The 16,443-nt window shown below is 34.6% G+C and overlaps 1 protein-coding gene across 1 annotated transcript in view; it reads left to right on the forward strand.

Moving 5' to 3' along the window:
- Nucleotides 1-16,443, forward strand: part of Vps36 (vacuolar protein sorting 36) — a 211,821-nt gene that overhangs the window by 144,657 nt on the left and 50,721 nt on the right. Inside the window, exon 9 of the mRNA XM_090406161.1 lies at nt 2,160-2,225. Coding sequence (XP_090262287.1) covers nt 2,160-2,225 — 66 coding nt within the window. The remainder of the gene's footprint in view (nt 1-2,159; nt 2,226-16,443) is intronic.

Here is a 16,443-nt window from a genome sequence, read left to right on the forward strand (position 1 = left end):
AGCAAGATACCAACACTCCTATCTTAGTATCTCCTATAATGCAAAACACATCTCCTTGCGGATGGGCCTGGCTCCCACTGAAGAGACCTCAATAAAGGTCGAAACCGGTCTGGGTAGTGGCCCTTCCCTTAATGCATAACATTAGACATATCCGCAAGGAGATGTGTTTTGCATTATAGGAGATACTAAGATAGGAGTGTTGGTAGCTTGCTCCACCTTTGCAACGAGTTGCCCTGGTGTTGTATCACCTTAACCCAGTCCTGAAGATACTTTCAGGCGCAAACTTTGTTTGCTCACACTTGGATAAAGGATTAAACTAAATTTATTATAATTTGTGCAAACAAGAACATCGTGGTTTTATGCCATTAACCAATTTGTATATAATTAATGAACATAATTCTTTCTTAATTAAATGGTAATTTTTGGCTCTCAGTTTGTAATAATGAGATGTGATTGACATAAAAAAACATGACATAAGATGTCATGTTTTGTATGATAATAATGGTTACAAATGACTCAAAACTTTATAGCATGTTATAATATTTTGATATTTGACCAAATGATACTTTTCTAACCATTTATGCTATTCATTAAGCAGGTGATAATATTATACTAAAATATTATACTAATATTATACTTAAACAACTGCTCTTTCTGTGCTGGATATAAGGTCCAGTGAGTGCAAAGCTTTTTCATTTGCAAATCCATCTTGCACGAAGCTTTTTCATATGCAATTTTTCATTCAAAATATATCCTACACATTCTTTTGAAATGCGTATAGTCTCAGCAATTTCACGCACTTTGACTCTACGGTCATCCAATACCATATCATGCACTTGATCAATAATTTCTGGTATTGTTACACTTTTTGTATGTCCTTCACATGGATCATCTTCAAGGCTGGTAAGGCACGTTCAAACTTGGCAGCCTATTTCTTAATTGTCGAAAATGAAGGAGAAGAGTGCCCATAAACTTTTATGAACTTCGAATGAATTTCATTTGGCATTAAACCTTCTTTCACAAAGAATTTTTATAACCGCATGATACTCAATTTTATCCATTTCAAGGGATACAGACAATACTTTTGCTTCAGAAGTTGTATAAAACAAACTATATGGTAGAATGACTTGCAATTTCACATGGATGCTTATGACAGATGTACCAACTTAGAAAAAAAAATCTTGCCAATAGTGTTGCCATCTATGGTTGAGGCCGAGAACTTTTTAGGCCACCCTCGTATATAGCATCCAGAACATGATAACAGAACCCCAACACAAGAAAATTTTAACATAAAAGGTGTAGAGATGTGTTTAAAGTAGTTCCAGTATAAAACATTTTTTTATTAATATTTTTTTGCTCATTATTATACTTATATGTATAAAAAATTATTTTATTTCATGAATTTATGTTTGTATATAATTTTTTATTTATTTATTTTATTTTTATTTTATTTTTAATAGAGGTCAGGCTAGGGTAAATGATTAACAAAACATTTAGATTTATCTTACTTTTGTATAGGGTCATATAGGATCATGTAGATTGTGTCCTATGCATATGTATGTTTTCCTGATGATGACCTCGATACAGAGGTTGAAACGTCGAGTATTATTTTCATAATTAAAAGTAATTACTCCAACATGTGGATTTTTGTCTCCATAAATTCTTTACAATGAATGCTGACCATAGCGTAACCGTAGAAGAAAGAAATCTCCCTTCCTTGTCATGTACTGAAAATTTTCTGCATTATGAAATCCCTTTAGTAACTTATGTGTTGCCATTATATCATATTCTTTCTTTTCTACCTGTCAACCAAACTTTGAAACTTGCTCTCTCTTCAAAGAGCATTCTACAGGCATGTCATGAACTTCATTTGTCTGTGGATGCTCTCCACACTTTTTTTTTTTTCAGGATGACAAACTAGATTTGATGGTTTTATTACCAGAGAACTAGTCTCCCCAAACTCTTCAGATCCTTCTACTATAATCAGTCAACCAGCATTATAATGCACCATTTGGAAGTGCAATATTATCATTTATAATGGTATAATATTTGATATGAATGCATGCAGACATCTTACGCTAAATAGTTTGTTTCTAAATAATTAATTAGTTTTTTTTTCTTATATTATAAAAATTTGATAATTTTCTTTGTTTTTTAAGGATGCTGATGGAATTTTGACTTTAACAGATGTGTATTGCCGAATTAACAGAGCTAGAGGCTTAGAGGTAAGTTGAGCATAAAAAAAAAAATTGTTATAAGCAGAGGATGGGTTCTCTATGAAAATCCTGTTAATGCCACTTTTTAGGAATCCAGAAATTTGCATTGATAAAAATCTGGTCTTGTCAACTTTCATTTAACCTAAATCCAGCTTGCTCTTCATCTTTTTTTAAACTTTCAATAATATTTCATGGTCTATTCTCAGTTAGCATAAATCTTGCCTGGAATACTCGGGTAGATTCTCTTTTTATCATCATCATTATCAAATTCGTTCCAGAATCTTTCCATTAACTTTGTGTAGCCACTTTTACATTTAACTTAGCTCTCTTACACTTTTCCCTATATTCTCTAAGAGCACATGCTGACTAGCTTATTAACAGGAACTTCTATGAGGTCTTCTTTTCATTTTCATTGACTGTTTCTTTAACTTCCTATGTCAACTGCGAAGTTCTCATGATCATCACTTTACTAAGCACTTTGACATTCTTCTCAGACATGAGTCTGAGAAGGAATATCATAAATTTGACATTAGAAAACTCATGTCATAAATTTCATAAATTTGAACAAGAGAAGACTCATGTCAAAGTAATGAATTTGATAGGTAATTATGAAATTCTAACTTTGAACTTTTTAAAAGTGTGAAGCTCTTCAGCTGTCATGTAGCCTAATTTTTTTTGCAAAGGTACAAAATCTTGAATTTTCCAGCTTGTTTTCCTGAAAATGTCACTAATGATTAATGCAAAATAAATGATTTAAAAAAAAATAATAAAAACTGTATGGTTAAAATGAACAGAAAAGAGAGGTGGAATCATAAGGGAACTGATTAAAAAATCAGCAGACAAGATTGCAACTGAGGAACCTGGGAGAACTTAAAAATAAGATAATTAATTTAACAGAAGAAAGACATAAAGCATAGGGAAAAAAAACTAGAAAGGAACAACAACATCAGAGTGCTTAAGGGTTGAACTGTATTAACTGGGAGGAGACCTCTATGTACCCTTTTAAGGAATGTGGAGAACTGACTGGGACTTCTGACCTAATGTCCAATCCTCACCTTCTCATGGTAGATAGATAACCTGTTAGGTTATCTATCTGAATAAATACTGAATAAATAAGGATGGGCTGAAAATTTGGAATTTAGCCAACCAAATTGTATTCTTATTGGCTTAAACCACAATGTAAAATATGGTACAACATGACAGAATTTCATGCTGGCTGGGGCATCACCTGGTTAAATAAAGCTCCTGTTGTTTCTGTCAGGGAACAAGGGCAAACAGCAAAAAGTTAGCTACTGGAACAAATCCCAAAACACATCCCAACTCAACATCAACAGAGTTCAAGATTAGTATTAGCAGAAGAATCGATAAGTAACAGATCGACATAATAGGCATGACTGAAACAAAGAAGACCAAAACAGGTGTGATCTTTTGAACCCACAGATATAAAATGTTATATTCAGGCAATAACAATCAGGGGAAAAAAGGGAGTAGCTGTAATATTCACATTAAATATGAGTATTATCTTCTTAAATGGTAGACAATATCAAGTAGAGTGATGTGGGCAAATATCAGAATGGGAAACTGGACAATGAAACTTCTTTGTGCATATGGTCCTACAAAAGGTTCTATGAACAAAGAAATTGAGGAATCTTTTGAGGCATTAAAGAAGATTGTTCCAGAACGTTTTGGAAATCTAAATGGCAGAGTACGAAATGATTACCAGACATATAGAAATGTTTGGGGAAAATTTGGAGAAAGTGCAAAGCTAATAATAATGGCAAATGCCTGCTAGATTTCTGTTCAAGATATGAATAGTTATTACTAATACCATGTTCCAACATAAAAATATGCTCAGATTCATTTTTTCCCTCACTGGTTCAGGACACAAGAGTATATAGAGGATTTGAAATAGGAAGCAATCACTATTTAGTTTTAAGCAGGACAAAACTGAATTTCATATTAAAAAGTAGAGTGTGTAAGCTTTAAAACGAATCAAGAACAGCTTTCAGAGGTGACCTGTAAACTGAAATACACAAAAAAACATTGAAGAAAGTTGAAAACAAGAATCAAACCTTGGAGATTCAGTGGCAAATCCTGAAGAAAACATTGATTGATCCCAGAGAGGCATGTGATGAGGTTGTCTGTAAAGATAGAAAAATCAGAACTTCATGGTGGACTCAGGAAGTTAAGGAGGCAGTCAAGGAAAAGAAGAAAGCATATCAAAAGTTCCTGGCAAGTAAGTCAGCTTGTGCTTTTAAAGAATACAGAGAAATATGTATGAAAGTGAAGCACTGTGTAAAACTAGCTAAACAAAAGTCCTGGAAAGACTTTGGTAAGAACATAGAAAGTAAATATCAGGAAGGATGTAAAATATTTTAGTATAATGAAAAATTCTATTGAAAAAGCTTAGAAATGGGAAACGTACTATAAAAGGAATCAAACATGATAAAGGTAACATGAAAACTGAAGATAATGATATTCTAGATATATGGAGTAATTGCTTTGAAAGACTGCAAAATGAAACAAGCAGTGTCAGCATGATGTTAGAAAACTCCAACAAGAATGCAGTTAGGAATCCATATTCAGGTTTGAAATAGAAAAAGTCATCAAAAACCTGAAATCTGAAAAGGCAGCTGCATAGATTAAATTCGACTTGAAATGCTCAAATATGGAGGTATAAAAGTTTGTCGGTGGCTTTATTGAATAATTTAGAAGCCTTTGCAGAGGGTCGTATTCCGGATGATCAGAGCAGAGCTCTCATAGATCTAATCTGTAAAAAAGGGAAATAAAGCTGAATGTGAGAATTATAGAGATATTTCATTGCTAATTGATCCTGTTAAAATTTATGCAAGTGTATTCTGAGAATCAGCCAAAAAAAGGTAGTGGATGGGAAGCTTGACGATGAAGAAGCTGAATCCACACAAAATAGAGGTTGCCAGGATCAGATTTTCACTTTACGACAAACAGTTGAGAAATCATGGGAATAAAACAAGGATTTGTATTTAAGTAATATCGATCTGGAAAAGGCATATAACAAGGTGCCAAGAGGAAAGCTATTCAAAACGCTAGTTATATGGTAAATGGGGCATTATATCAAGCAGTACATAGTCTCTATTTAAGCTGTAAGTCAGCACTTAAAATTGAGGAGGTATGGTTAGATGGTTTGATGTTAAACCAGGTGTCAGACAAGGATGTACATTATCTTCTGTTATCCATCATCTATATGGATCATATTATGAAGGAAATAGAAATTTCCATTCAGAATGCAGACTAAACCTGATATCAAAATTGGAATATTAATCTCAGCTTTTTATTTTTGCAGTAATGTTATATGACTAAATAAATACAGTACAAGTCTGCAAGATTCCCTGACTAACTGAATAACTGTTGTAATAAATTTGATATTAAAGTCAGCAATAAAAAAAAAAATGAAAGTATCAACTGCATTCTGAATGGATGCAGAACAAGCAAATAAATCAGCTATTTAGACACAATTTTTATGAATATGGTAAATTAAATATAGAAATAGACAAGAATTAGTATAGCTGATGTGGTAGGAAGTCAGCCGAATCAATTTACATAGAATAAGAAAGAAATTAGTCAAAACACTAAATTAACTATGCACAAGACAGTGTTCAAACCAAATTCAACTTATGGATCTGATATGAGAGTTCTAAGAAAAATTAGTGGAGTGAACAGATGGCATTATCACATTAAAAATGAGGATATTAGTCAAGAACTTGCCATTGTTAGCATTCAGGAATATGTTAGTATAGCTAATCTCAGGTGGTGTGGTAACCTAAACAGAATAGGAGAGGAAAGATTATCAAAACAAGTGTTCTTTGCCATGTTGGCAAGAAAAAGACCCATAGGAAGAACAAGATGTAGATGGATTGATAGGTAAAAAACACCTTAAAAGACAGAAATATGGGATCTGATAATATTGGAGTCTTGAAAGATAACAGATTCATTTGGAGGAAAATTATTGATTGGAAGTTATTAATGGTGTAACTTTTTCATGTAATACTATTGTAATTATCCTGTGCACCCCTGAATCCTGATATGTACATATCACATCTCCTGAGGGCATATCAGGAATTTGATGCTGATGAAGGAACAATATCAGACTAAGGAGTAAGATTAATTTTACATCACCCTTATCATCTCTGATTCCTTTTACAGAACTGTTTCCTCCATTTCTAAGCTTGTTGAATAGCCTCCAGAATATTTTGCCACTTTCTTAATATTTACTTTGTTCTTACTCAATTCTTGCCATGAGTTTTTCTTTATCTAATTTTAGGGTCTTTCGCTTAGAATTTTCTTGGTATTCTCTCAGATCATATGAGAGTCAAAATTTCGATACATTTCCTTGATGTATCAAAATCTCAAAACCACTGAATTTCAAAAGTTTGGGTCATGTTTACAAACTTTTTTTTTTTTTCAATGGTATTTGTGTATTTCAGTTTATAGTTCACCTCTCAAAGCTGCTCAACTTTGATTGCCTTAAAACTTTCTCATACACTTATATTTCCAATATGAATTTCATTTTATTCTGCTTAACACTAAATGACAATCACTGCCAATTTCAAATCCTCTGTACTTGTGTCCTGAACTAGCTTGACATTATCATCACTACCAGCAGTAACATAATGAATGAGACATTCTTATTTCTTGAATCTTTTCTCCACGTGAATTTGTGTACTTGTTCATGTTGGAACATCATATTATTTATAACTATTTCATGTCCTGAACAGAAATCCAACAGCTACTTATCGTTATTATTTTTTTTGCTCTTTACTTCAGATTTTCCCAAAACATTTCTTTATTCTATTTCCTTTTCTATTCTTTATTTTATTTCTAAACATGCTATATTATTATTACTATTATTATCTGAGACCTCCAGGAAATCAAGGACAGAATTCATCGAGGGAGTTCATAAATCGTCCAAACCAGCTGTTATACCTTCCTTTAAATTCATTGACACTAGATGCACTCACTACTCCTAAAGACAAACTATTCTGCTCACTCATTGCTCTCTGGAAGAAAAAATCTAGCTCTTACCATTTGTTGACTGTGAACAAACTTTACCTCCATGGATGACCCCATGTGTTCAACTCACCTTCCATATAACGAAAAATTTCATCAGACGCTATCTTATAATACCCATTAAAAAGTTTATAGACCTCTTGTCACATCACCCCTCTTTCTCCTGTTTACTAGAATCTGTAATCCACATTTTTGCAATCTGGCCTCAATCTAAATCCCATAATCTGGATATATTCTTTATAACTCTTCTTTGTACCCTTTCTGCAGCTTTTTATCACCTTGGAGACCAAATCTGCACATAATAATCCAGGTGTGGTCTTATCAAAGCCTTATGAAGAGGCAAAATGACTTCCTTATCTTTACATGTCAAGGTTCGCTTCAACATCGCAATTATCCTCTGAGTTGTATTTGCAACTTTTGCTATGTGACCTTTGAACTTTAAATTCCTATCTACCAATATGCCAAGATCACTTGCCTCTTTAGTTTCTTATAGCATAACCCTGCTAATATAATATGCCGCTGGAACTCTAATCATGCCAAAGTGCATAACTTTACACTTACTAACATTAAACTGATAGCCATTTTCGTTTGCCCAAATTTCCAGTCTATTCAAATCATTTTGTAAGTGCTGAATGTCAGTAACTTCCCTGATTGCCCTGCCTATTTATCGCATCATCAGCAAACAGTTGTACATCTGATGTTAGACCCTGCCTAATGTCATTAATGTATAGATTGAACAATAATGGCCCAAGGACTGAAGTTTGGGTCATGAACCCTGAGGTACACTACTGGTCACCTTAAATCTGGCAGATTCTCACCCACTGTATATCACTGTTTGATATTTGTCAACTATCCCCTGATCCAAGTCAAAAAGTATATATTCCAATCTCATTTTCTCCAGTTTATGCAACAGCCATTAATGGGGTATGCTATCAAATGCCTTAGAAAAATCCAACATTACCATAGTGTATCCATTCCCTTTATCCAACTTGGCCGTAACATTATTATAAAATATGAGCAAATTGCTAAAACATGACCTTCCTTAGTAAACCCATGCTGCTCCTTGCAGTGTATAGCTTGTTTGTCAACCCATTTCTGAATGCAAGTTCTTGCCAACTTCTCTAAAATCTTCACTATTACACCAGAGATACTGATAGGTCGGTAGTTAGACACATCAGTTTTTGCACCACCCTTGTAAAATGGAACTATCATATACATTCCTTCCGTCCCTGAGCTGAGACTCAAGTTATACAAACATGCGAAAGGCCTAGCCAATTCGGCTGAGCATTCCTTTAGCAAATGGGTTGATATTCCATCTGTTCTTATAGACATATTCTAATCCAGGTTATGCAACAGGTCTTCAATCTCATTTTCATGCACATCCAATTCTTCATCCAATGTAACAGTAGCACTATGCACCATGTTACATACAGCTGGTTGTTATATCTTAGCAAAGTGAGCACTTGTTAATCGAACAATTTCTTTAGCTTCTGACACTCTAGTACCATCTGCATTCAATAAAGTTATTCATTCACATTCATTTATTCTTTCTTTTGCTTGCAGCATAAGGATAAAACCCCCCTAGATCAACTTCACCAACATATGTTCTTGGTTCTAGCCACCATCTCCAGTCTCCCAAATTACATATTTTCCTAACGGAACCTTCACTTTCAGCTGTTTCACTTTTCTCAATTATGCTCTCTGATTCACTCTGTCTCAAATATCGTATTTACACAAACACCAACATTTATTGTCTTATCCTTTATCACCGTATACAAATATATGGTGATAAAGGATAAGGTGATAGTGGCTGAGAATCTTGTCCTATTCTGCTATTTAGATCTCCAACAAGGATATTTAATATGTTTCATTATATTTAGCATAATCTTTGAAGCATGATTGAGTAACTTTAGTGTTTGTTAAATATTGCATTCCCGTTCTTGAGTATTGTTATCAGCAGACTGACAGAAATCATCTTCCTCCTTTAGCCTCTTAATAAGTTCTCCTAATCAACTTAAACTTTCTCTGTTGCATCTCTGAGATTTTAAAATTTTAGCTGGTTACTTCATCTGTTGATACAGTTTTCCAGTTAAGTAATTTCATTGATTGCTCTTTTAATTGAGGATAAAGATATTCTAGATCATCATCAAATTTCAGACATATACCCTCAAGGGGGGGGGGTACAGGATATGATAGTACATCATTACTAACTTCCTATCTACAATTTTCTTCTAAATCAGTCTGTTACCTGTCAAGACTCCAACATTATCAGATGTTATATTTCTGTCTTCTAAGGAACATTTTACTGTATCAATCCAACTATATCTTGGTATTCCTCTGGGTCTTTTTCCTGCCAACCTGGCAGAGAAAACTTGTTTTGCTAATCTTTCCTCTCCTATTCTGTTTAAGTCACCATACCACCTGAGATTAGCTCTGCTAATGCATTCCTGGATGCTGACAATGTCAAGGTCATTCCTAATATCCTCGTTTTTAATATGATATTGCCATTGATGCCATCTGTTCATGCCCCTAATCTTTCTCAGGACTCTCATATCTACGGTCTTTGGTCAAGTGTTTTACTTCTGACCTAGCTCTGAGATCCATAAGTTAAAATTGGTTTGAATACTTATACAGCTTGTATACAGCTTATTTAGTGTTTTGACTAATTTTTTCTTATTCCATATAAATTTATTCAGTTGACTTCCTATCATACCAGCTTTGTTGATTCTGTTGTCCATTTCCATATTTAATTTACCATTTTCACTAAAAATCATGCCTAAGTAGCTGAAATATTTTACTTGTTCTATAGGTCCTCCATTCACAATGCAGTTGATATTTTCATTGCTTCTGCCTATTTTCATTGTCTTTGTCTTGTTATTGCTAACTTTCATACCATATCTATTACAACAGTTATTAAATTTAGTCAGGGAATCTTGTAGACATCTAGTGGATTTATTTAGAATTATAACATTGTCCGCATAAAGCAAAGATCTGAGATTAACATCTCCAAGTTTGATATCAGGTTTAATACCACTTTCCTTCATAATGTGATCCATATAGATAATGAATAACAGAGGGGACAATGTACATCCTTGTCTGACACCAGATTTAACATTAAACCATCTTCCTGTACTTCAGTTCTCACTGCTGACTTATAACTCAAACACTAAGTATTGCTTGATATAATGCACCATTGACACCATATAACTGTAGCATTTTGAATAGCTTCTCTCTCTCTTGGCACCTTGTCATATAGCTTTTCTAGATCTACATAACTTAAATACAGATCTTTGTTATATTCCCATGATTTCTCAATTATTTGTTGTAAAGTGAAAATCTGATCCTGACAGCCTCTATTTGGCCTGAATCCAGCTTGTTCTTCACCAAGCTTTTCTTCCACAATTCTTCTCAACCGTTTCTCAAGTATACTTGCATAGATCTTGCCAGGAACACTCAGTAGGGAAATACCTCTGTAATTCTCACATTCAATTTTATTTGCCTTTTTATATATGGGTATTATGAGAGCTCTGCTCCAATCATCTGGAATTCATCCTTCTGTCCAGGTCTTCTGAACTATACAGTGCATCCACTGTAAGACTTTTAAGAGGGATGTTCGATAAGTCCGTGCAAAGTCTAAGAGATGGTGCCACCAGTGTGTATCGAGGTTATTTTTAGTTGCTGGCAACAGTTGGAGGATCACACAAGTTCAGTGAGATAGATCTATTACTCTGTGGTTGGCATTCATTTGAATCGATCAAGTACTGTGATTTGTGAAAAATGGATGAGAAAGAATTTCGTGTAGTGATTAAAAATTACTTTTTGAAAGGCTAAATGTCTCAGGAAACTGAAGCTAAGCTTGATAAACATTATGGGGAATCTGCACCTTTGATTAGTATGGTTTATAAGTGGTTTAGTAACTTTCGAAATGGTCACATGAGCACAAGTGATGCTGAACGTTTTGAATGCCCTGTTGAGGTCACTACTCCAGAAATTATTGAAAAAAATCGATATGGTGATGGATGATAGAAGAGTGAAGCTGCGCGAAATTGCTAAGGCTGTGGACATCTCAAATGACCACATACATAATATTTTACATGAACATACATATGAGAAAACTATCTGCAAGATGGGTGCCACATTTGCGCATACTGAATCAAATGCATCAGCATGTGAACTGTTGCAAAATTGTTCGATTTATGCTATGATGTCCTTTTGCACCCCCACTCTCCAGATTTGGCTCCCTCAGCTACTAACTGTTTCTAAACATGAAAAAATGGCTGGTAGGAAAGAGATTTTCATTAAACGATGAGGTGACTGCTGAAACAACTGCCTATTTTGAAGAGTTGTACAAATCATACTAAATGGACGGGATCAAAAAACTCGAGCATCGTTGAACTAAGTGTATAGACCTCAGAGGAGACTATGTTGAAAAAAAAAATGTTTGTCCCAAAAAAATTGATTTCTTCATTTTTGCCCTTGCTTATCAAACAACCCTCGTATACCTCCATACTTCAGCATTTCTGGTTGAATATCATCTACTCCTGCTGCCTTTCCACATTTTAGGCTTTTGATGGCTTTTTCTACTTCAAATATGGCTATCTATTCCTGACTGCATGCCTGTAGAGTGTTTTTTACCAGTGTGCTGTCATCACTTATTTCATTTAGCAATTTTTTGAAGTAATTACTCCATACTTCAAGCATATCTATTTCTCTTGTTTTCATGTTACCTTTTTCATCTCTAATTTCCTTTTACAGCACTCTTTCCTCCATTTCTGAGTTTCTTCAACAACCTCCAGAATATCTTGCCACCTTGATATTTATTTTCTATGTTCTTACCAAAGTCTTCCTATGACCTTAGCTAGTTTTACACAGTGTTTAGCTTTCTTAGATTTGTCTCTGTATTTTTGAAGAGCACAATTTGACTTATTTGCCATTTACTTTTGATATGTGTTCTTCTTTTCCTTCACCGCCTCTTTAACTTCTCGTATCCACCATGGAATTCTGATTTTTCTATCCTTAGAGACAACCTCATCACATGCCTCTCTAGCTGAATCAATCAGTGTTTTCTTCAGGCTTGCCAATGAATCTCCAAGGTTTGGTTCCTGTTCTCAAACTCTTTCATTTTTTCTTGAATAATATTTGTGTAGTCTACAGTTCACATCTGAGAGCTGCTCAACTTTAATTTGCTTTAAAATTTTCTTATATATTCTTCTTTTCAATATGCAATTCTGTTTTATCCTGCTCAAGACTAAATAGTGATCACTTCCAATTTCAAATCCCCTGTATAGTCTGGTGTCCTGCACCAGGGAGAAAACATCACTATCAACAATAATATAGTCAAATGAGACTTTTCTTATTCCTTGCTTCTTCTCTCCATGTGAATTTGTATACATTTTTATGTTGGAACATTGTGTTAGTAATAACCAGTCCATGTCTGAGCAGAAATCCAACAGGTATTTGCCAATATATATGTCTGACAATCATTTCCTACTCTGCTATTTAGATCCCCAACAAGGACCGACTATTCCTTTTTCATTTTATGTCAGTTGCTTTCTCTAAAGCCTCAAAAAATTCCTCCACTTCTACCTTAGTAGAACCTTCTGTGGGACCATAGGCACAAATAAGTTTCATTGTCCAGTTCTTCATTCTGATATTTGCCCGCATAACTCTGCTTGAAACTGCCTGCTATGAAATTCTGTCGTGGTGTACCATCATTTGATATTTTGGTTTAAGCCAATAAGTATACAATTTTGGTCGGCTAAATCCCAAATTACCATCCCATCCTCGTTCGTTCAGTATCCAGGTAGATACCCAGCAGGGTGTGCCACGAGAAGGTGAGGATTGGACATTAGGTCAGAAGCCGTGGTCGGTTCTCCGCATTTCATTAAAGGCTGTGGGGAGGTCTCCTCTCTGTTATACAGCTTTGACCCTTAAGCAGATATTCTAGATGCCTGGAGTAATTACTTTGAAAACATTCTCATTGAATTCAATCATATGTCAATGCTTAAGGTAGAAAAGCCTTCAAAAACCTGAAATGAAAAGACAGTGGGAGTAGATGATATTTAAGCAGAAATGCTCAAATATGGAAATAAAAAAGTTCTGCAGAGGCTACACTGGATAATTCAAAAGAACTGGTCAATTCTTTTGAATTATTCAGTGATTGGATTAGATTCTAATCCAATGATTGGATTAGAGCCCTCATTGTATCCATCTCAAAAAAAAAAAAAAAAAAAAAAAAAAATAGAAATAATGAGAACAAATTACAGAGTAATGTTCCTAATGAGGATTCCTAGTAAGATTTATGTAAGTATACTTGAGAAATGGCTAAGAAAAATTGTGGAAGAGATACTTATAGAAGAACCAGTTGAGTTCATGCCAAATAGAGGTTATGCATCAGATTTTCACTTTAAGACAAATAGTGAAGAAATCATGATAATATAACAACAATTTGTATTTAAGCTTTGTAAATCTGGTAAAGGCACATGACAAGGTGCCAAGATAAAAGCTGTTCAAAACAGTACAATTGTAATGTAAATGGGACATTATATCAAGCAATGCACATTCTATATATGATTTGTAAATCAGCAGTTTTAGGAAAATGGTTTCATGTGAAATCAGATTGGACATAACTGTGTATATCTCTACTGTTATTCATAATCTATATGGATCACATTATAAAGGAAAGTAGTATTAAACCTAATATCAGAATTCGAGATGTTAATCTCAGCTGTTTACTTTAAGCAGATGATTTATACTCCTAAATAAATCCAGTACATGTCTGATGGATTCCCTAAGTAAATTGAATAACTACTGTAAAAATTTGGCATGAAAATCAGCAATAAAAAAGTGTGAATATAGTCAGCAACATTGAAAATATCAACTGCATCCTGAATGGATAACCTATAGAACCTATTATGAAGTTCAGCAATTCGGCTATTAGGCAGAATTTTTAATAAAGATGATAAATTAAATATGGAAATAGACACAACAGCTGGCGTGATAAGAAGTCAACTGCATAAATTTATATGGAATAAGTGTTTAGCCAAAACACTGTCAATCTAGCTGTATATAAGACAGGGTTCAAACCAGTTTTAATTTTTATAAATTTGACAGGTGTTTTATAAATAAAAAGAAAACTTGATCAAAGACATGAGACAAGAAATATGTGAATTCTGAGAAATATTATTGGGGAGAACAGATGGCATAAGTGGTAATATCATATTAAAAACAAGGATATTATAAAAGAACTTGACATTAGTTTACATTCAGAAATTTGTTGGCAGAGCTAATCTTAGGTGGTATGGTCATTTAAACAGTATGAGAAATGAAAGATGGTAGGGAAAAAATTCAGAGGAAGACCAAGATCTAAGTATGTTGATATAGTAAGAAGCACCTTGAAAGATCTAAATATTAAATCTGACAATAGTGGAGTTCTGACAGTTGGGAGCCACATTGTCATTAGGAAGTTAGCAATGATATTATTAACATCTGACCTCCATGGAGTCAGAGACTCATCATGGAAGGTACACACTATTGCACACAGTGATCATCCAGTTGTGCTTTAAATTGATTCAATGTGTCTACATTCACAACACATTCAGGCAATGCATTCCACTCACCAACCACTCTCCATGCAAAAAACCTGCTCCTCACACTCTCTTTATAGAGTTTCCAGCAATGGCCTTTTATACCCCCTCATTCTATGAAAAATCTCTTCCATATCAACCATAATAACCTCTGACCAGCTTATATGTCTCAATTATATCCCCCCTCCTCCTATTCACGAGGCTTTGGAACTCTCAATCTGTTCGTACTCCACATTCCAAAGACCACTGGTCACCTTTGTGAATCTTCTCTGGACACTTTCTAACATATCCTTGGCACATTGAAAACCTAGCAACCAAATCTGTGTACAATAATCCATATGAGGCCTGATCAAGGTCTTATGCAATGGCATCTTAACCTCTCTATTTCTGCTTGTCACGACCCTCTGCATCATTGCCATTATTTGATGTGATGTCTTCACAATTTATGCAATGTGGGCCCCTGAATTTCAGGTTTTCCCACCATCACTCCTAGATCTCTCATCTCCTCTACTTCCTTTAAAGTTTTCCCACCAAGTGTACACTTCATATCCTAGCATTGCTTACCAAATATCAAACCTTACACTTTGCAACATTGAACTGAAAGTTCCACTTATCATCAGCAAACAGCTGCATATCACTAGTTAAACCATTTAACTAGTGATATGCATACAAATCATTAGCATACAAATTGCACAACAATGGTTCCAAAAACTGACTCTTGCAGTACACCACTAGTGACCATCCTCTTTTGGGATACTGCACCACCATATACAACTTTCTGATATCTATCTGACAGCCAGTCACTGATCCAACTCAGAATTCTGTTATCCAATCCCTTCTGTTTCAATTTATTTAACAGCTTGTCATGTGGCAGTCTATCAAAAGCTTTTGCAAAATCCAAGTACACTACTGTATATGCATATCCCCTGTCCAAGTTATTTGTCACCTTGTTATAGTTCATAAGTAAGTTAGTGAAACATGATCTCCCTTTAACAAACCCATGCTAATAACACAGAGAATACTGCTGTTATGAACCCATTTCTGTATCCTACTTCACACCGATCCAGTACCTTTACCACAACTCCAGATATACCGATTAGGCTATAATTTGAAGCTACAGCCTTATCACCATCTTTATGCAATGGAAAAATTTCCCTTCTTCCATTCTTTCCCTTGGAACCTATGCTGTTATAAGACAGGCATGACAATGCTACTGCTAATTCCCTGGAACATTCCCTTAAGATGCATGGTGATATGGCATCAAATCCTGTTGCCTTATTGATGTCAAGTTTATTTCCTCAAATACCTGCTGCTCACTCACAATTAAGCCATCCTCTCTTGTGGCCTCTACACTTAAGCTCCCTATAATTCCACCCTGATCAGGATGAAACACCCTTATAAAATAATCACTGAATACCTCAGTGGGGTCATCTTCTGCAGCAGTTACCATTCTACCACTTTCATCCATTAACATCATCTTACCATGATCATTCTTCCTTCTACTTGCCACATACCTTAAAAAAAAAAAAAAAATCTCTGGGATTTTTCTTCACATGATTTGCCAATTTCTGCTCATACTGCACTTTTGTTTTCCT

This window comes from Typopeltis vanoorti, chromosome 16 (assembly GCF_054136105.1).
Source record: "Typopeltis vanoorti isolate ZY-2024b chromosome 16, IOZ_Tvanoo_1.0, whole genome shotgun sequence".
NCBI lineage: Eukaryota > Metazoa > Arthropoda > Arachnida > Uropygi > Thelyphonidae > Typopeltis > Typopeltis vanoorti.